Genomic DNA, 21,100 nt, shown 5'->3' on the forward strand with positions numbered 1-21,100 from the left:
TAATCAATATGGTTTTAAAAATTCAGCTGAGTTACTGACACTCTAAGAAAGGCATGTTTTTTCCCCCTTTGCAGCGTATTTATATAGAAAGAGTAGAAAAGAAAAAAATTATCTCTTATATTGACTACATGCCATTCTTCACTAATTTATTTAAGTAATTCATTTTATATTTTACTTTGTGAGTTGTCTTGTAATGACATATTAGATGAAAGGAAGAGCTTTAGCATAAGAATAAGAAGTCCAAATGTAATTCTTGGTTCAACCTTTTATGTAAAAGGATTCTTTAGCTGGTTTCTTTGCCTTTTGGAATAACTAAGTAAAATAAGGGTAGACGAGGGACCAATATGTATCCAGAAGTATTGACTTGAATTCCAGACTAATTATATTCTAGTTTTGTGGTCGCATAAGAAAGGAAGCTGAATCACCTGAATTTGTATACAGATTGTGGAAACAGATAGAAGGCTATGTGGATAAATATGTACTGTAGCTAGACTTAGAGGATAAGCAGAAAGTTGATGTTAATACAAGCTACTTCGTAGATGAGAAGAAAGAAACTCAAAAGGCCAAAAATTTCATATTTCAGAGTTCAAATTATTATATTATGGTAGCACTTAACAGTTATTTTGGTTATTGTTTGTCTTCTTCAACTAGTTGCTCTGAGTTGCTCAAAAGAGATTTTAATATGTTTATCATTAGGTATTTCAGTCCTAGAATATCAGACCTAAGAGTAGGCACTCAATACATTTGTGCTGAATTAAACTGAATGAATTATTAGGAAAACAACCAATGACACAGATATTTCAATTATAACAAATTTATAATAATTTAGAAAAATGAAGTGTTTCAATAGATTTCAAAGTTTCTGGCCAAGACATATACTAATATTCTGTGTCAGTGATTCTCAAACTTGAGCATTCATCAGAACCCCCTAGAGGGCTTGACTCAGTAGGTGTGAGATGGTGCCTAATAAGTTATATTCCTAGCAAGTTCACAGGTGATACTGACGTAGAGAGGCAACACTTCAAGAACTGCAACTTTAATATCAACAAAATGGAAAGTACATTTTGTGCAGAAGTGGGTAAAATAATTCATATATAAAATGCCCTATTCTTTATAATATTAAATTTTTCTATCATGGTTAGCTCTGGGTAGACCAGAGTTGCTTCATAGAATGAGTTGAGGAGGAGTTTCTCTGCCTCAATTTTTTGGTATAGCTTCTGTAGTGATGGTACTAGTTCCTCTTCATACAACTGGTAAAATTTGGCTGTGAATCCTTCTTGTCCCAAGCTTTTTATGGCTGCTAGGCTATCTGTTACTGATTCAGTTTCAGAGCTCATTTTTGGTCTGTTCAGGGATTAAATCAATGTATATGTCCAGGGATTTATTCATTTTTTCTAAATTTTCAAGTTTGTGTGCACAGAGATGTTCACCGTAGTCTCTAATGGGTTATTTGTATTTCTTGGTGATCAGTGGTAATGTCTCCTTTGTTATTTCTGAGTGTGTTTATTTGGCAACAATAATATATATAATCTGTCATCTTTGAGTAGAGAATTCTGGAGATGTCTATTGGGTCCATTTTGTCAAATACTGAGTTCTGGTCTTGAATCTCTTTGTTCATTTTCTGACTCAATGATCTAATCATGTCAGTGTTGAAGTCTCCCATCATTATTAGGTGTAAATCTAAGCCTCTTCTTAGGTCTGATAAGAACTTGTTTTATGAATCAGTGCACCTGTGTTGGGTGCATATAAAATTAGCATAATTAGGTCTTCTTGTTGAACTGAACTCTTATCATTATGTAATGACCTTCTTTGCCTTGTTTGATCTTTGTTGGTTTAAAGTCTTTCTTGTTTGAAATTAGGATTGCAACTCCTGTTGTTGTTGTTGGTTTTTTTCCCCCATTTGCTTGGTAGATTTTTCTTCATCTCTTCATTTGAGCGTATGCATGTCACTGCAGGTGAGATGGGTCTCTTCAAAACAGCATGTCCCTGGCTCTTGCTTTTTTGTCCAGCTTGCCACTCTTTGCCTTTTAATTGGAACATTTATCCCATTTACATTCAAGGTTAGTATTGATATGTGTGGATTTTTATCCAGGCATTGAGTTGTTGGCTAGTTATTATGCAGACATGCCTGTGTAGTTACTTTATAAGGTCACTGGTCTGTGAACTTAAGTGAGTTTCATAGTGACTGGTAATGGTCTCTCCATGTTTAGTGCTGCTTTCAGGAGCTCTTGTAAGGCAGTTCTGTTGACAACAAATTCTCTCAGCATTTGCTTGTCTGTTAAGGATCTTTTTTATCCTTTGCTTGTGAAAGTTAGTTTGGCCAGATATGAAATTACTGATTGGAATTTACTTCTTTTAAGAATGGCAAATATCGGCCTCCAATCCCCTCTAGCTTATAGGGTTTCTGCTGATAGAACCGTTGGTCAAGAGAAAGAAATAAAATACATACAAATAGAAAGAGAGGAAGTCAAACTATCCCTGTTTGCAGGTTACATGATTCTATACCTAGAAAACCCCATAGTCTCTGCCTTAAAGCTCCTTAAACAGATAAGCAACTTCAGCAAAGCTTCAGTATACAAAATAAATATATAAAAATTAGTAGCATTCCTATACACTAACACTGAGAGTCAAATCAAGAAAGCAATCTCATTCACAGTTGCCAGAAAAAGAATAAGATACCTAGAAATACAGCTAATGAGAGTGGTACAAATCTCTACAATGAGAATCACAAAACAATCCTCAAATAAATTATATAAACAAATGGAAGAACATTTTATATCCATGGATTGGAAGAATCAATATTATTAAAATAGCTGTATTGCCTAAAGCAATTTATAGATTCAATGATATTCCCATCAAACTACTGATAATATTCTTCACAGAACTAGAAAAAACAATTTTCAAATTCATATGGAACCAAGGAGCCTGAATACCCAAGACTATCCTAAGCAAAAAGAACAAAGCTAGATGAATCACATTGCCTGACTTGAAACTGTGCTACAATATTACAGTAAGCAAAACAACATGATACTCATACAAAAAGAAACAGACCAATGGAACAGAACAGAGAAATAAATGAAATAAGGCAAAACCATATTTTTTGACAAAGCTGACAAAAACAAGCAATGTGGAAAGGACACGCTGTTAAATAAATGGTGCTGGGGTAACTGGGTAACTACATGCAGAAGACTGACATTGGGCCCCTTTCTTACTCTATATACAAAAATCAACTCAGTATGGAAGAAAGACTTAAATGTAAAGGATGAACCTATAAAAATCCTAGAAGATAACCTAGAACATACTATTTTGGACATAGAAATTGTCAAAGATTTTATGATTAAAATGCTAAAAGAAATTGAAACAAAACAAAATATTGACAAGTGAGATCTAATTAAACTAAAGAGCCTCTGCACAGCAAAAGAAACTATCAACAGAACAAACGTACAGAATTAGAGAAAATATTTGCAAATTATACATCTGCCAAAAGGTCTAATATCCAGAAACTATAAGGAACTTAAACAAACACACATGCAAAAACAAAAACAACCCCATTAAGATGTAGGCAAAGACAGGAAGACACTTTTCAAAACAAGACATACTTGCAGCCAATAGTCTTATGAAAAAATGTTCGACATCACTAATTATTAAAGAAATGCTAATCAAAAACACAGTGAGATATCATCTCACACCAGTCAGAATGATTACTAGTAAAAAGTCAAAAAATAACAGATACTAGCAAGGTTGCAGAGGAAGGGGAATGCTTATGTGCTGCTGGTGGGGAGTGTAAATTTTTCATTCATTGTGAAAGACACTGTAGTGATTCCTCAAAGAACTAAAAACTGAACTAGCAATCAACCCAGCAATCTCACTACTGAATATATACCCAAAGGAATATGAATTATTTTACCATAAAAACACAAATGCATATGCTTTTTGCAGCACTATTCACAATAGCAATGATATGGAGTTAACCTAAATGCTTAACAACTGTAGGCTGGATAAAGACAATGTGGTACATACACAGCATGGAATACTATGCAAGCATAAAAAAGAATGAGATTATGTCCTTGTAGGAACGTGGATTGAACTGTAGGCCATTATTTTTAGCAAACTAATGCAGGAACAGGAAACCAACCACCACCACATATTCTCACTTAAAAGTAGCAGCTAAATAATGAGAACACATGGACAGAAACAAGAGAAAAACAGACACCGGGACCAACTTGAGGGTGTAGGGTGGGAGCAAGGAGTGGTTCAGGGAAAACAAAAGCTGTTTAGTACTATGCTTAGTACCTGGGTGACAAAATAATCTGTACGTGAAACCCCCGAGTCACAAGTTCGCCTCTATAACAAACCTGCCCATGTACCCCGAACCTGAAATTAAAAGTTAAAGCTATAAAAAAAAGAAAATGGAAATAAAACAGTCTTTGGACTTGCTTGTAAGAAGCAGTTTATTCTACATTTAATGTATCTTTTCATATTAATTGTTCTTTTAGTTCCATTATTCCAGAATTTTTGTACTCAGGATACCTATATTTGTATAAATATCCATATGTATATTACCCATATTATTATAGGTATTTATATGTTTCTATTTTTAATCTGTATATTTTGCTCTAAGACTCATTCATATAAATTTCAAAGAGAGTCAAAACAAATCTTCAGTGTAAGAAATCAGGGAAAAAAGAGCATTAGGTAAAAGAATGGAGAAGAGTTCTTTAGCAGTCATTCTCTCCTTCCTTCCATCCTTCTTTAGTTCTACTCTCACTCCTTCCCTCATTCCCTTTATTCCTCCCTCCTTTCTTTTTCACTTCCTTTTTTCTTTCCTTTGACCTAGATTAAAGTCATTTAAATGTTTTTATTTTGTGACACTTCACCAGGAAGGCAGAAGGGAAGATTATTTTAATTGAATAGCTGAAAATATAAGTAAACCACATTAAATTCATTTGTAATTTTAAGTATTCATTTTGAAGTTCTACTGAGTTTATCTGTCCAAGGTAATTGCTATGAGAAAATATTTTTCTTTTATTATTGTATCAGATAATTTATAAAGGAATACTCATAGTTCAAAGAGTCTGCTTTTAAAAAGAAAGTAACTAGCTTTTTTTACTCTATACTGGTTTATTTGAAGAACAGAAGTAATACCACTGGTTTAATTAGTATTTCAGTTGTAGTCAGAGATACATTGAGAATGGCAAATTTGAATAGAGCAAATATGGTTTATTTCTAGTGAACATTGAGGTATTTTAAAGGCAGTGGTATTTTAGATGATAAGAACTATCTTATTATAATTTCAGATAGTTTAGTGTACATCTATGTGTGTATAAACATATATTTTATATCTGGTTATTCATGTTCTAAAAAGGGTATGGTTAATTTATCACAAAGTATTTACTGTTGGATATCTAATACAAAGATTTGTTGTCGGAATGAAAAGATCACTATGATCATAATCAGTAAGTTAGAATTTTATCAATTTTGAGCATTAATGCTTATAGATAATAACTATGTCAAAAGTTTCGGTTATTAAGCATCTCAAGTATCTTAACATCACTTTCATTTCCTATCCCCTCAACACGAAGTCCTCTCTAAGAGTACAGAATTATGGAAGCAAAATTTTGGTAGGAGAAATCTTCTATCCAAATACATATTTGAATAATATTACAAATTTCTTACCAAACATCAACATATCTTATTTTCATAATTGAACATTTTTTTGTCAGTACTCCATAAGAATAAAACATGTAGCAGAATATAATTAGCATAGTTTTCTAAATTTATGGTAATTCTATGTTGAAGTAAGAATAATTTAATGTCAACCATAGAGTAAGATTATCTTGAAGTTTGAAGTTTTTGTTTGTTTTTAGTTGCTACATGATAATTGTACATATTGCTGGAGTACGGTGTGACATTTTCATGCGTGTATACAATGTGCAATAATACAGTAAGGGCAATTAGCATATCCATCACCTCAAACTCTTGTCATTTCTTTCTGATAAGAACATATCTAACCCTCTCTTCTGGCTATTTCAAAATACACAATAAATTACTGTTAACTATAGTCAGCCTACTGTTCAATAGAACAAAAGAACTTTTTTCTTCTGACTTTATCTTTGTATTAATTGGTTAATCTGTCCTCATTCTCCCCTTCTCTCTCCTCGGCCTCTGGTAACCACTATTCTACTCTTCACTTATATGAGACCAACTTCTTTAGATTCTACACATGAGTGAGGGCATAATAATATTGGTCCTTCAGTACTTGGCTTATTTTACTTAAAGTAACATCCTCTAGAATCATTCACTTTGCAAATGACAGGATTTCATTCTTTTTTGTTGATGGATAGTATTCCATTGTTTGTTTGTGTGTGTGTGTCATATATATACATCACATTTTTGTTTATACATTCAGCCTTTGAGAAACAGTCTGATTAGCAATTTTGCCTATTGTGAATACTGCTGTAATAAAATGGGGTTGCTGATATATTTCATCTCATTTCCTTTGGATATATACTATGTAGTGGAATTGCTGGATCCCATGGTGCTCTGTTTTTTTCTGAAGAGCCTCTATACTGTTGTCTGTAATGGCTGTTCTAATTTACATTCCTATCAACAGCATGTAAGAGTTTCCCTTTCTACATAATCTCACCAGTATTTGTTATATATATTTTTTTTTTAATTTTTGATGACAACCATTCTAACAGTTATAAGGTGATATTTTATTGTGGTTTTGATTTGCATTTCTCTGATGATTAATAAAGTTAAACATTTTTCATTTTTCTTCATATATCTATTGGCCATTTGTATGTCTTCTATTGAGAAGTATCTATTCAGTGCTATTGCCTACTTTAAACTCAGTTTGGTTTTTTGTTTGTTTGTTTTTTGCTATTGACTGGTTTGAGTTTCTTATATATTCTGAGTGTTATCTCCTTGTCAGGTGCACAGTTTGCAAATATTTTCTCACATACAGTAAGCTGCCTCTTCACTTTTTGATTCTTACTTATTTATTTATTTTTTGCACAGTGGTTTTTGTTTGTTTGTTTGTTTTTGTTTTTTTGAGATGGAGTCTCGCTCACCCAGGCTGGAAGCACAGCGGCACAATCGCGGCTCACTGCAACCTCCGTCTTCAAAGTTCAAGCAATTCTCTCTGCCTCAGCCACCCAAGTAGCTAGGAATAGAGGAACCTGCACCACTCCCGGCTAATTTTTGTATTTTTTTTTTCCAGTAGAGACTAGGTTTTGCCATGTTGGACAACCTGGTTTTGAACTTCTGACCTCATGGGTTCCACTTGTCTTGGCCTCCCAATGTGCTGGGATTACAGGCCAGAGCCACTGTGCCTGGCCTGCTCAGAAGTTCTTAGGTTGTCATAATCCAGAAGTGGCATCACTGGTCTATAGTAATACTTGAGGTCCCTTGCCTCATGCCAAAGAAATCAAGGACACACATGGAGTAAAGTTAAGACACACATGAAGTAAAGTTAAGAGTGGAGGTTTAATAGAAAAAGAAAAGAAAAGAAAATAACTCTCCTGCAGAGATAGAAGAGTGCCCAAGTGGGTCTTCCAGTCCTGTAGTGAAGTGGATGGGTTTTATAGACTAGCTTGAGAAGGTGGTATCTGATTTACATAGGGCCCAAAGATTAGTTGGACCAGGTGTGACATTTACCTAGCTTAAAAAAGCTGGCTGCCCCACCCTAATATTTTGTTATGCAAATAGGTTTTCTATCTGACGCACTTGTTGTCTGCTCTGTCTAGGTGGATGGCAATGAAAATGGAAGACGGATCTTCCATGATGAACATGCCTGGCCTCTTGTTAGCCTTTTTCTATTGTCACAGCTGTCAATATTCACCTGTGCAAGCTTCCAGCTTGCTTATCTATGTATGCAGCTTGATTTTGCAGGCTGCTTTTTGTCAGGAAAAAAATGATTTGGGGCTGCTTTTTATTAAAATGGAAACATTATCAAGGACATCCTTACCCTCACTTTCTGCCTATATAATTTCTTTTTAACTCCTGTATTATTCCTGCTTGTCTATTTTTACATATGTTTCCTGTGCTTTGGAGATCTCATCCAAAAAAGTCCTTGCCCAGACCAGTGTCATTAGGCAATTTCCCCTATATTTTCCTCTAGTAATTTTACAGTTTTAGGTCTTATATTTAAGACTTTATATTTAGTTGATTTTAAGTAGTGAAAGTTAGGGATGTTGTTTCATTCTTTTGTATTTGAATATCCAGTTTCCCAAGCATCACTTATTGTGGATTCTTGGTGCCTTGTCAAAAATTAGTTGGCCATAAATGCATGGATTTATTTCTTGGTTCTCTAGTCTGTTCCATTGGTCGATGTATCTATTTTTAGGCCTGTACCATGCTGTTTTGGTTAATATTGCTTTGTAATATAGTTCATTTTATTTATTTATTTTTGAAACAGGGATTTGCTCTGTCACCAAGGCTAGAGTGCAGTGATGTGAGTACAGCTCATTGTAGCTTCTAACTCCTGGACTTGTGACACTCCTGCTATAGCCTCCCAAGTAGCAAGGATTCCAGGAGTTTACTATTAAGCCCAACCCAGGTTTTCTTTTCTTTTCTTTTCTTTTCTTTTCTTTTCTTTTCTTTTCTTTTCTTTTCTTTTCTTTTCTTTTCTTTTCCTTTCTTTTCTTTTCTTTCCGTTTCCCCTCCCCTCCCCTCCTCTCCCTTCCTTTCCCTTCCCTTCCACTCCTCTCCTCTCCTCCCCTTCCTTCCCCTCCCTTTCACTCCCCTTCCCTGCCCTTCCCCCATCCCCTCCCCTTCCCCTCTCCTTTCCTTTTTTTTTGATGGGGTCTTACGTTGTTGCCCAGGTTGGTATCAAACTCCTGGCTTCAAGAGATCTTCCTGCCTTGACCTCCCAAAGTGCTAGGACTATATGTGAGAAACCACACTGAGCACAGTATATTTTAAAGTCGGGTAGTGTAATGCCTCTAGCTTGTTTATTTTTTATTCAAAATGGCTTTGGATATTTGGAATCTTTACCATATAAATTTCATACAAATTTCAAGATTGCTTTTACCATTTATTTGAAAAATGTCATTTGTATTTTGATAGTGATTTTATTGAATCTGCGAATCTCTGAAGGTGGTATGAGCATTTAAAAAATATTTATTATTCTAATCAATGAACATAAGATACCTTTTCATTTATTAAGATCATCTTCATTTGCTTTCATCAGTTTTGTAGTTTTCATTGTAGGGATCTTGCACTCTCTGTATTCTCTTTATCTTTAGGATCTTTAAAACAGATATTTTAAGTGGGATTGCTTTAATTTCTTTTGCAAATAGTTTGTTGTTAAGGTAGAAGAATATGACTGTTTTTACATTTTGATTTTATATCTTGCAACTTTACGGAAATCATTTATTATTTCTAACACACCTGAGGTGGAATCTGTAAGGTTTTCTACATATAAAATCATATCATCTGCAAACAGGGACAACTTAATGTTTCCCTTTTCATTCTGAATATCCTTTCTTCCCTTGCCTAAGATTTCCAGTATGAAAATTGTTATATTATCTTGCTGAATTGACCTGTTTATCATCATATAATGGCCATCTTTATATTTTCTTCATTTTTGTCTTAAAGTCTATTGTATATGATATAACTATTATAGTTGGTTCTGTTCTTTTTTGGCTTCTAGTTGCATAAGTATATCCATTCAGCTAATTCGTGTCTTTTAATTGAATAATTCATTTTCATTAAAGATAATTATTGACAAGGAAGAATTTACTACTGCCATTGTGCTCACTGTTTTCTGGTTGTTTGGAAGATTCTTTCTTACTTTTGTTCTCTCTTTCAGTCTTCCTTTGAGGTTAAGAAATTTTATTCAATAGTATGTTTTGATTTATTGCTTTTTATTTCTAATGTGTCTATTATAGGTTTTTGTTTTATAGTTACCATGAAGGTAAAATATACCTTATTTATTAAGGTTACCATAAAATATACCTTATAATAACAAGTTATTTTAAACTGATAACAGCTAAACTTTCATTGCAAAGTAAAGAAACAAGCAAAAAAACTATATACTTTATACTCTTCCAACATTTAAAAGTTATGTCAATATTCACATATTTATATTATCCTTTTCTGAAAAAGTTATTGTAGTTATTTTAATAGTCTTTAAATCATTTATTCTAATTATATATGGCTTATCTATAATAATTTCAGTTTCAGAATCACAATTATGTTTACATTCTTTTTATTTGAAGAAAGCTTGTTAGCATTTCCTTAGATGTATTATTTTCTTTTTGTCACTTTTTGAACTTTGATTTTTTTTGTAAAAATAGCTTTATGTCATTTAAAATAATGTATGCCTGATATAAAATATGTGAGCATTATTTTAAAAGTTAGAAAATAACAAATAGTTTTCCACTACTCAGAAATATCTTTTAAAATTAGAATAAATATGTCTCTAATGCAAATATAATCTAAAGATATCTACATTGCATGAAAGATACACTTAATTTTCAGGACTAAAACAAATAGTTAAAATTTTCATTTTAGTAAAAGTTTTCATGTCATTTCATCTTTTACTATATTCAGGTCTTTGCCTAAGAACTGTGTATGTAAGAGTGATTTCTTTATTGATATTACAAAATGTTCTTTAAAATATTTTTCTCAAAAGCTAACCCTTATCACTAAGGAAAAAAAAACTGCTTTCATATTTATTTTGCCATAAATGTTCTTCTCTTAGTCACTGACATAAAAAAAAATTTGAATCTAGTCAGCTAGAAATCTTTGTTTACAATTAATATATCTTATTTACTTAAATGATTTAAAGGTATTTTATTTACTATATCTATTGTAATCTTTAGTATTGTCATAATGTACACAGTTGTACTGCCAGAGAAGTACAAGAATGTATGTATTCTGGTTACAGCAGTTATTTTCTGTCTTGTTTATTTATTTGATCTCATGAACTCTGGATACTATTTGATATTCAAAATTTAGAATTCATGCCACCAACATTAACTAAATCTAAACATACCACCAACATTTACTAAATAGTGCCAGGCATCTGTTAGCTTTTGGGGTATACATTCCATTGCTTGTTTATTTAGTGGTAGCTATTCTGAGCAACACATTTGTGTAGTCTGTAAAAACTAAAATCAAAACAAAAACACAACAGACTAAAATTAGTATCTGACCAAACCATCTTGTCATAGAGGATTTTTATGCATTTATTCAAAACATAGTTATTGAACTTCTAAAATGTTTGAAATGGCAGAGATGCATTTAAAACCTACTTATAACATATTAGGGTAACCCCAGCCCACAAGCAGTAAGGATTGAGATTCGGCTGTCTCCTCAGTACTACACAATATACTCATGTGCCAAATGCACATATACCCCCCCGAATCTAATTTTTTAAAGTAAAGATAAAACAATTCACTGAAAAATATAAGGCTTTCTGAAGGTTGTGATATTTAAACTGAATTCTGAAGGAGTAGTTTGCCATGGGAATGTCAATGTGTGGTGAAGGTTCCAGGTAAGGAAATATATGTGTGTCAAATACTATAGAGGAAAGTGGTATGACGTATTGCAGAAATTGAAATTATTTAGTGTAGCTAAAATTAGAGTTTGGTTTGAAGGATCATACAAATTTTAGAAAGCAACAGATCATACAGGAACTTACAACGTGTGATAGGGATTTGTGACCAAGAAGCCACTGAAGGCTGAGGAACTGGTTGGCAATGGGAAGAAATAATAACATCACGGTTTTATATTTGCACTCACTAGGTCATAAAGTAAAAACACATGAGTAATTGTTTTCTATTTTTTGTTATTGGTTAACAATCTACTCTTCTGAAGTAACTCTTTCCTTAAGGAAGTAACTAAGTTATTTCTGTCTGTTTCCAATATTGTTCAATAAAAAAATAGGGAAACATGTTTCACTTCAGAATTGTTTGGTACAGAGAGTAAAGATATTGATTGAGTCCTGAACTGTTTAGCACAGGAATAATAAAGTATGCTGGTCACTTCTCATCAGTTATGACAGGAAATTAAAATATAAGCTAAAAATAGCAATAAGACAGACACTGTCCTTGTCAGAAGTAGTTCCATTAGATGGGTAGTTCTAGAAATCAAATTGCAATAGATGAAGGAGTCTTTGGAGGGTCAAGAACTAAAGTTAAGACATGAAGAAATTCTTTCAAGATGTGGGTATGAAAGGAAATAGAATATCATAACTATGGTTTGAGAAGTTCAAGAGATAAAGAAAATTTTATTCAAAATTAGAAAATAACAAATATTCAATTTCCCAGATCAAACAAATTGTATTTGTTTTATTTTTATGTATGTTAGGTTGAAGAAGACTTAAACACATCTTTAAATTTGATAAGAAGTCATATTGTACTTTTAAAATTGCATTTCTTATAACTTCAAGCTTTATACTATTGAGCCAAAATAAAGATAAGTTAGAGTTTCAGATCACTGTGTTAGGGACTTTCAGTTTGGAAAGATACTGTCAAGTATTTTTTTAAGCTGATATGCAACATTGGTAAAAATAGCAAAATAATCCAATGTCTGGTTTTTATTTAATATCTATAGAAAATGTGGTAAAGACATAATGTAAATTTTCTAAAATGTTAAAGTCTTCTTTGTTAAAATAGTAGGTTGGATATGTGATGACAAGAAAGTTAAATAATACATATTATCTTAAAAATCATAAGTGTTCTGATGTGAAAATTTATTTCAAAATTCTAAGTATATGGTTGAGGAGAAAGGATCCTACTAAAGTCTTAGGTCATGAAATGATATATGAGGAAATGTGTGAGAGAAAATCAAGTGAAACAGTCATAACCATTTATCTGACAGATCAATGACCTTGAAGAGAAGTAATTTCTTCTCAGATATCATATGAAGAGACTTAAAGCATAAGAAGTTTTAGAAAAAAAAATCTATGAAAGAGCTGGAACTTACAATAATTTTTTGAACCTGGTATCTAACTCTGTTCTTTTAATCCCATTCTTTCAAATTGCTTTCAAATTTGTCAGAAAAGGTCCAAATCTGTATTATATTTGAGATTGATTATGATAGCTAGATTAGGTAAAAGAAGGCACTATCTTGACAGTATTAACTTTCTGACTTTGAATAACTCTTCAAAAACTATGTCCTTCCCCCTCCTCCACCCCATCTTCCAGGGTCTCACCAAGCTGTTTCCATCTTTTCTTTTCTGTATATTTCAGTTCTATTTATCTCATGCTTTGCTTTAATAGTGCACCCCCCACAACTTGGACAACTAAAGACAAAGTAAATTAAATAATTTTCTTAATAACTTTTCCTAAACTATGAAATCTTAATGAGGTATAAAAAATTCTGCCCAGAATATTTTATTTAACCTGTGGTTAATAGACACTTGTACAGAGCTTTTATTTCAAACCTTATTTAAACTAATCTGGAGCCATTCTTCAGAGGTGTTTCTAATATGTTGAATTTTAAACCCTAATCATGCAGTTTGTGTACCAGACCCGAAGTGTCAGGGTTTCTTTTGGAGGCAGTTTTGGTCTATTTGGAAGCCTACAAATCCTGACTTAATTGTCTTTTGTACCTGTGAGTCAATATTATGTTCATTCTAAATCTTAAAATGCACCCTGCAATGCATGTTGTGACTTTTCTATTCAGTGTGTTAACATGTGGAAGAATTCTGCTGTTCTTGCTGCATGTGCCTGAGCCTGAATTCTTAAAATATATGCTGAGAAGTGGCCATATTCCGGGGGTGTAATTTGCAATCTTGTGAAAGGCAAACATATGGTACAGCAAAATTTGTATTAATTTCATATATTTAAAGGAGAACTTGTAAAATCTGATTAAAATAACCATATTGTGTAGATAAATATTGTAGGTAACAGAGAACACACATAATTGCAGTGGATTTAGAATTTAGTAAGCTTCTCTGTAGATTGTCTTGGATTTTCAGTGTGCACAAACACATCTTCTGGAAATAATATCAATTATATATTTTCTTATTCAAAAATAATGTGTTGTTTTTTTGTTGTTTACATTATACTGGTAAGACTCTCCAATTTTTTTTTTTTTTTGCATAGCTTTGGTTCTGTGTCTAAAGAGGAAGAGGTTTAATTAAATGTTATGTTTTCCACATAAGCGTATTAGGTGGTTCCATATGATTAAAGCGTGTTTAAGTCCAATTACCTTGAATGTCCTTCCTGAACTGTCACATTTTTAAAAATTCTTGGCCATTATTTCTTCAGATGGCTTTGGTCCCATCATCTCTCCCTTCTATTTTAAAATTACAAAATATATAAATTACATGAATATTATAATTTTACAATGTTTTGTTTTTCATTTTTTATCTCAGTAACTTAGTTTGAGTGTTTTCTATTAATTTATTTTTATACCATAATTTTTTTCACTTTATCTACTAGTTCATTTTGTCTATCAAAATTTTAAGCTGTTGTTTGCCTTATTTGTTTCTGTTTGATTTTTTTCACATGACTTGAAATTATCCAGCTTGTTATCTGTATTAAAAGATTGAAAGTTATTTTTATATTGATTAAGTACTAATTGTGATCCATATATTTAAACATATTTGTAGCACTAGGAGACTGTTTTTCTTGTCTGTTTTTCTTACTGTGTTCAGTTTCTTTACAGACCTACTATTTTTTTCCTTTATGTCAGGCATTATAAATAAAAAAATCATGGTCTGGATTGTTTTTAAACCTTTTTTTACAACGAAATTTAGATTTTTTTCTTGCTTCTCATGTGGGCATTTATTGTTAGGAATTTTCCTCTCAACACTGCTTTAAATGTGCCCCAGAGATTCTGGTATGTTGTGTCTTCGTTCTTGTTGGTTTCAAGGAACATCTTTATTTCTTCCTTGATTTCATTGTTTATCCAGTCAACATTCAAGAGCCAGTTGTTAAAACAAGGAAAAAGAACTTTTCCATTTATTTATTATTTCCTAGAGCAAATCTCTTAACTTACAATGGATTAATGACCTTTATTTGTTGTACTTGCATTAAAAAATATAAAAATAAACACAGATATATTAGTTTCTCTAAGAAAATGATAACAAGCAGTACATTATTCTAGATAATTGGCTCTTTATAAATCCCTATATTATTTTTTGTGTGTGTGGTTTATAGGCTGACATCAACGGGCCATTCAGTGACACCTCAAAGTGATTTGGACTCCAGTAGCTCTGAAGAATTCTATCAAGCCGTTCATCATGCTGAGCAAACCTTCAGAAAGATGGAAAGTTACTTGAAGCAGCAGCAACTTTGTGATGTTATCCTGATTGTTGGAAACCGAAAGATACCTGCACATAGGTACGGTAGTCTGTCTCTACTAGAAACATGCATTCATGTATAAAAGTGACAGACCAGCATACATATTGCAGAATATTATATTCACAAGTACAGAAATAAGTATTCACATTTTTAAGTGATCTTTTTTTGTTATTTTTTTTTTTTATTTTTTATTGGATTATAGGTTTTGGGGTACATGAGCAGAGCATGCAAGACAGATGCGTAGGTACACACATGGCAGTGTGCTTTGCTTTTCTTCTCCCCTTCACCCAAATTTGGCATTTCTCCCCAGGCTATCCCTCCCCACCTCCCCCTCCCACTGGCCCTCCCCTTTTCCCCCCAATAGACCCCAGTGTTTAGTACTCCCCTTTCTGTGTCCATGTGTTCTCATTTTTCATCACCCACCTATGAGTGAGAATATGCGGTGTTTCATTTTCTGTTCTTGTGTCAGTTTGCTGAGGATGATGTTCTGCAGATTCATCCATGTCCCTACAAACGACACAAACTCATCATTTCTGATTGCTGCATAATATTCCATGGTGTATATGTGCCACATTTTTCCAATCCAGTCTATTATCAATGGGCATTTGGGTTGATTCCAGGTCTTTGCTATTGTAAACAGTGCTGCAATGAACATTCGTGTACATGTGTCCTTATAGTAGAACGATTTATAGTCTTTTGGATATATACCCAGTAATGGGATTGCTGGGTCAAATGGAATTTCTATTTCTAAGGCCTTGAGGAATCGCCACACTGTCTTCCACAATGGTTGAACTAATTTACACTCCCACCAACAGTGTAAAAGTATTCCTTTTTCTCCACATCCTCTCCAGCATCTGTTGTCTCCATATTTTTTAATGATCGCCATTCTAACTGGCGTGAGATGGTATCTCAATGTGGTTTTGATTTGCATCTCTCTGATGACCAGTGACGATGAGCATTTTTTCATATGATTGTTGGCCTTATATATGTCTTCTTTCGTAAAATGTCTGTTCATATCCTTTGCCCACTTTTGAATGGGCTTGTTTTTTTTTTTTTTCTTGTAAATCTGTTTGAGTTCTTTGTAAATTCTGGATATCAGCCCTTTGTCAGATGGGTAAACTGCAAAACTTTTTTCCCATTCTGTTGGTTGCTGATTCACTCTAGTGACTGTTTCTTTTGCCGGGCAGAAGCTGTGAAGTTTGATTAGGTCCCATTTGTCTATTTTGGCTTTTGTTGCCAATGCTTTTGGTGTTTTGTTCATGAAGTCCTTGCCTACTCCTATGTCCTGGATAGTTTTGCCTAGGTTTCCTTCTAGGGTTTTTATGGTGCCAGGTCTTATATTTAAGTCTTTAATCCATCTGGAGTTAATTTTAGTGTAAAGTGTCAGGAAGGGGTCCAGTTTCCGCTTTCTGCACATGGCTAGCCAGTTTTCCCAACACCATTTGTTAAATAGGGAATCCTTTCCCCATTGCTTGTTTTTGTCAGGTTTATCAAAGATTGTATAGTTGTAGATATGCTGTGTTGCCTCCGGTGCCTCTGTTTTGTTCCATTGGTCTATATCTCTGTTTTGGTACCAGTACCATGCTGTTTTGATTACTGTAGCCTTGTAGTATAGTTTGAAATCCGGTAGTGTGATGCCCCCCGCTGTGTTCTTTTTGCTTAGAATTGACTTGGCTATGCGGGCTCTCTTTTGGTTCCATATGAAGTTCATGGTGGTTTTTTCCAGTTCTGTGAAGAAAGTCAGTGGTAGCTTGATGGGGATAGCATTGATTCTATAAATTACTTTGGGCAGTATAGCAATTTTCACGATATTAATTCTTCCTAACCATGAACCTGGAATGTTTCTCCATCTGTTTGTGTCCTCTCTGATTTTGTTGAGCAGTGGTTTGTAGTTCTCCTTGAAGAGGTCACTTAACATTCTTTGTTAGTTGTATTCCCAGGTATTTTATTCTTTTTGTAGCAATTGTGAATGGCAGTTCGTTCTTGATTTGGCTTTCTTTAAGTCTGTTATTGGTGTAGACGAATGCTTGTGATTTTTGCACATTGATTTTTTTATCCTGAAACTTTGCTGAAGTTGCTTATCAGTTTCAGGAGTTTTTGGGCTGAGGTGATGGGGTCTTCTAGGTATACTATCATGTCGTCTGCAAATAGAGACAATTTGGCTTCCACCTTTCCTATTTGAATACCCTTTATTTCTTTTTCTTGCCTGATTGCTCTGGCTAGAACTTCCAGTACTATCCTGAATAGGAGTGGTGAAAGAGGGCATCCTTGTCTAGTGCCAGATTTCAAAGGGAATGCTTCCAGTTTTTGCCCATTCAGTATGATATTGCCTGTTGGTTTGTCATAAATAGGTTTTATTACTTTGAGATATGTTCCATCGATACCGAGTTTATTGAGGGTTTTTAGCATAAAGGGCTGTTGAATTTTGTCAAATGCCTTCTCTGTGTCAATTGAGATAATCATGTGGTTTTTGTTTTTGGTTCTATTTATGTGGTGAATTACGTTTATAGACTTGCATATGTTGAACTAGCCTTGCATCCCGGGATGAATCCTACTTGATCATGATGAATAAGTTTTTTGATTTGCTGTTGCAATCGGCTTGCCAATATTTTGACGATGGGGTGTCAATTTTGGATCTCTCCACTCTTCTCATGTGGGCACTTATTGCTATATATTTTCCTCTAGAGACTGCTTTAAATGTGTCCCAGAGATTCTGGTATGTTTTGTCTTCATTCTCATTGGTTTCGAAGAACTTCTTTATTTCTGTCTTCATTTTATTGTTTACCCAGTCAACATTCAAGAGCCAGTTGTTCAGTTTCCATGAAGCTGTGCGGTACTGGGTTGGTTTCTGAATTCTGAGTTCTAACTTGATTGCACTATGGTCTGAGAGGCTGCTTGTTAGGAATTCAGTTGTTTTGCATTTGCTGAGCAGTGCTTTACTTCCTGTTATGTGGTCAATTTTAGAGTAGGTGTGATGTGGTGCTGAGAAGAATGTATATTCTGTGGATTTGGGGTGGAGAGTTCTGTAAATGTCTATCAGGTTTGCTTGCTCCAGGTCTGAGTTCAAGCCCTGGATATCCTTGTTGATTTTCTGTCTGGTTGATCTGTCTAATATTGACAGTGGAGTGTTAAAGTCTCCCACTATTATTGTGTGGGAGTCTAACTTTTATAGGCATTATTCTGAACATATAAATATTTAATAGATTTAGAATATATTAAATACATTGTTATCAATCATCTTTATGTTTCTTAAGTAGGATACAAAAAAATAGTTTTTAAAAATCAGTATGGCTAACTCAATTCAATAAAGTTTTATATTTTTTTTACATTGTTAAGTGAAAAACTTAGGCACATTACTATTTTAAAGGATTTATTTGAGCAAACATCAACTCATGAATCAGGTAGCATGATAACACAAGTTGTTCAGAGCCCCATCTAAAGAAGACCAGGGTAAAGTTTATATAAGACACTTGTGGAAATGGGATAAAGAAAATATTTGGTTAAAGGGGAGGAGTAGCCTTGTTAGAGACTAGTTGGTGGTTTCTGACTGTTTAAATTACTCTGAGTCGGTTTTTGCTTTGCTAATGCAGAAAATAAAACCCTGAAAATGTCTCAGCCTAATGTCTTCCCAATTAATTTTTTAACACCATAGTTTAAAACTTTCATACTAAGTATTTAATAAGCAATATACATCTTAGGATTCTAAGTTAAACAAATATGAATAAATATTGTGTGACACTTAAAAAGAACAAGCACTGTTGTGAATCATTGCAGGTACTTGGTACCACTTTATTGATACATTTCCATGATGAAACAAATCTAATTAATGCAAAATTAGCTCTTGACTTATCATGCATAATCATCTTATTACTAATAAACAAATAGACACATTTAATACTTTTCTTATATTTTGATTAGTACAACTAAATATTGTCTTTAAGGACAAGCAAAGGACAAGCTTAAGGAGAAGCAAATAGTGTTGCTTCTCTATGATGGAAAATTTATTTACATTGATTATCTTTAATAGAAGAGGAATAGCATTTCTTTCATTTTACTAAATCATCCACCCACTTAAATCTCTCACTTAGTTTGATAGTATAAAAATTCTCTGTAGTAAGTTCAGAAAAAATAATTAGTGAGGCTGAAAAACTTTTGTTATCTTGATCACTGGCATATCAATTTAATGCTTTGCTTATGTCTATAATAGAATTTCAGCAGTCCACAAAGCATCTTTCTTTGCACTAATTAAAATAAGCAATTATCAAATGTACTGTAGCATTGGCCTATGGCCTGTTGGTGATGCGAAATGATTATAAAACATAGTGCTTTTCCTTATAGAGTTTTCAAAATACTTGAGGAGTTAAAGATAACCTATAAGATAATTAAGGAAATTATTATAGTTGCAAATAACTGTAAGGTAATATGGTTCTAATTCCAAGTGCAAGACATGATCAAATAAGGAAATGAATAATATATGGATAGAGCATTATAAATATTAATAGAGTATTATAAAAGTTTTCAGAGAAATTGAGTGTGAGGTAAGCCTAGTGGAAAAGAAATGGCATGCTATTTTAAGTAAAGATAAAATACAGAAAAAATAGAGAACTAAATAATTTGTTTGCAAAAATTACAAGGATAATTGCTTGGTGAAAATAGAGCTTATATTGGAAATAACTGGGAAATTAAACTGTAAAAATAGGACAAAGATGATTATGATAGACCTTAAGGGCCAGTAGCTAAGTTTTTATTTGAAATAGAATGTTTAATTAGAAGCTAATGTAGGTTCTTGAGGAGGGAAATAACATAAATGAGTTAGTCATGATGATTACGATGATAGTTAACACTCACCATGTAGATTATATTCTAGGCCCTGTTTAAAGTGGTTTGCATTTACAAATTCATTTTGTCTTTAAGAAACAGAAAAATCTGAATTTCCCACTTTTCTCTATAATATAGAAAATGGAGGTATGGAAAGAATTTGAAATGTACTCAAGTTATCCACTCAGTACTTGGTGAAATTAGAACTCAAATATATGCAATCTGGGTACAGAAATAATGATTTTAACAACCATAATAGACTGACTATCATAATTTAGGAAAAGGTAGCTTTGAAATATGGTATGGTTTTAGAAAATGTACAAAAGACAGACACAGCAGAAACTAATGATCTGAGAAGCTGTTTTGGTTTATCCAGGCATGAAATGAAGACTATATGAACATAAAAGATGAACTGAGCAGTATTTTGAATGATGGTATCATAAGCGTAGGCTCCCTCATAATAGAGCTGGAACCTGGTGTTCATGATGGATTTAAAGATTGACCTCAGAAGAAACAGAAGCAGGAAAGGGCAGAGGAAGGAACAAACCAAGGATGAAGATTTGCTTCATCTTTATCTTTCTGGAAGCTCTGCATATGACTTCCTGGAGAATAAGCCACTCCCCAAAGCAAGGATTTATCCAGATTCTAGTCAATACTTTAAGATCCACTCACAGGTTGAGAGCCAGGAGAGGTGGTGGCAGTTGAAGGATGAAGTGTGAGAAACAGAAACACATAAACTCCCTGGGAATAAGGAGCTCCTATTAGGCCAAGTCAAGTTCTTGGGAAAAACAGGAGCATCTAGGTGCTGTTAGGTACTAACATCACTGACCCTGGGAACATGGGTGTGTCTCTAAAGAGGGCAACAACACATTCAAAGAGAAAAATGGATTTTACATCGTATTTGATATACAATATAAAGTAGAAAGAAACAGTGATAATTTCATAATTTTGACTTTGGAAGTTCATAAATTCAACTCTGGAAGTATACCAATTAGAAACAGGAAAGTATAAATTTAAAA

At 33.3% G+C, this 21,100-nt stretch overlaps 1 protein-coding gene across 1 annotated transcript in view; it reads left to right on the forward strand.

The window, feature by feature from the left end:
* Nucleotides 1–21,100, forward strand: part of KLHL1 (kelch like family member 1) — a 436,959-nt gene that overhangs the window by 121,719 nt on the left and 294,140 nt on the right. The window contains exon 2 of the mRNA XM_002742615.4: nt 15,120–15,302. Coding sequence (XP_002742661.1) covers nt 15,120–15,302 — 183 coding nt within the window. The remainder of the gene's footprint in view (nt 1–15,119; nt 15,303–21,100) is intronic.

This window comes from Callithrix jacchus, chromosome 1 (assembly GCF_049354715.1).
Source record: "Callithrix jacchus isolate 240 chromosome 1, calJac240_pri, whole genome shotgun sequence".
Classification (NCBI taxonomy): Eukaryota; Metazoa; Chordata; class Mammalia; order Primates; family Cebidae; genus Callithrix; species Callithrix jacchus.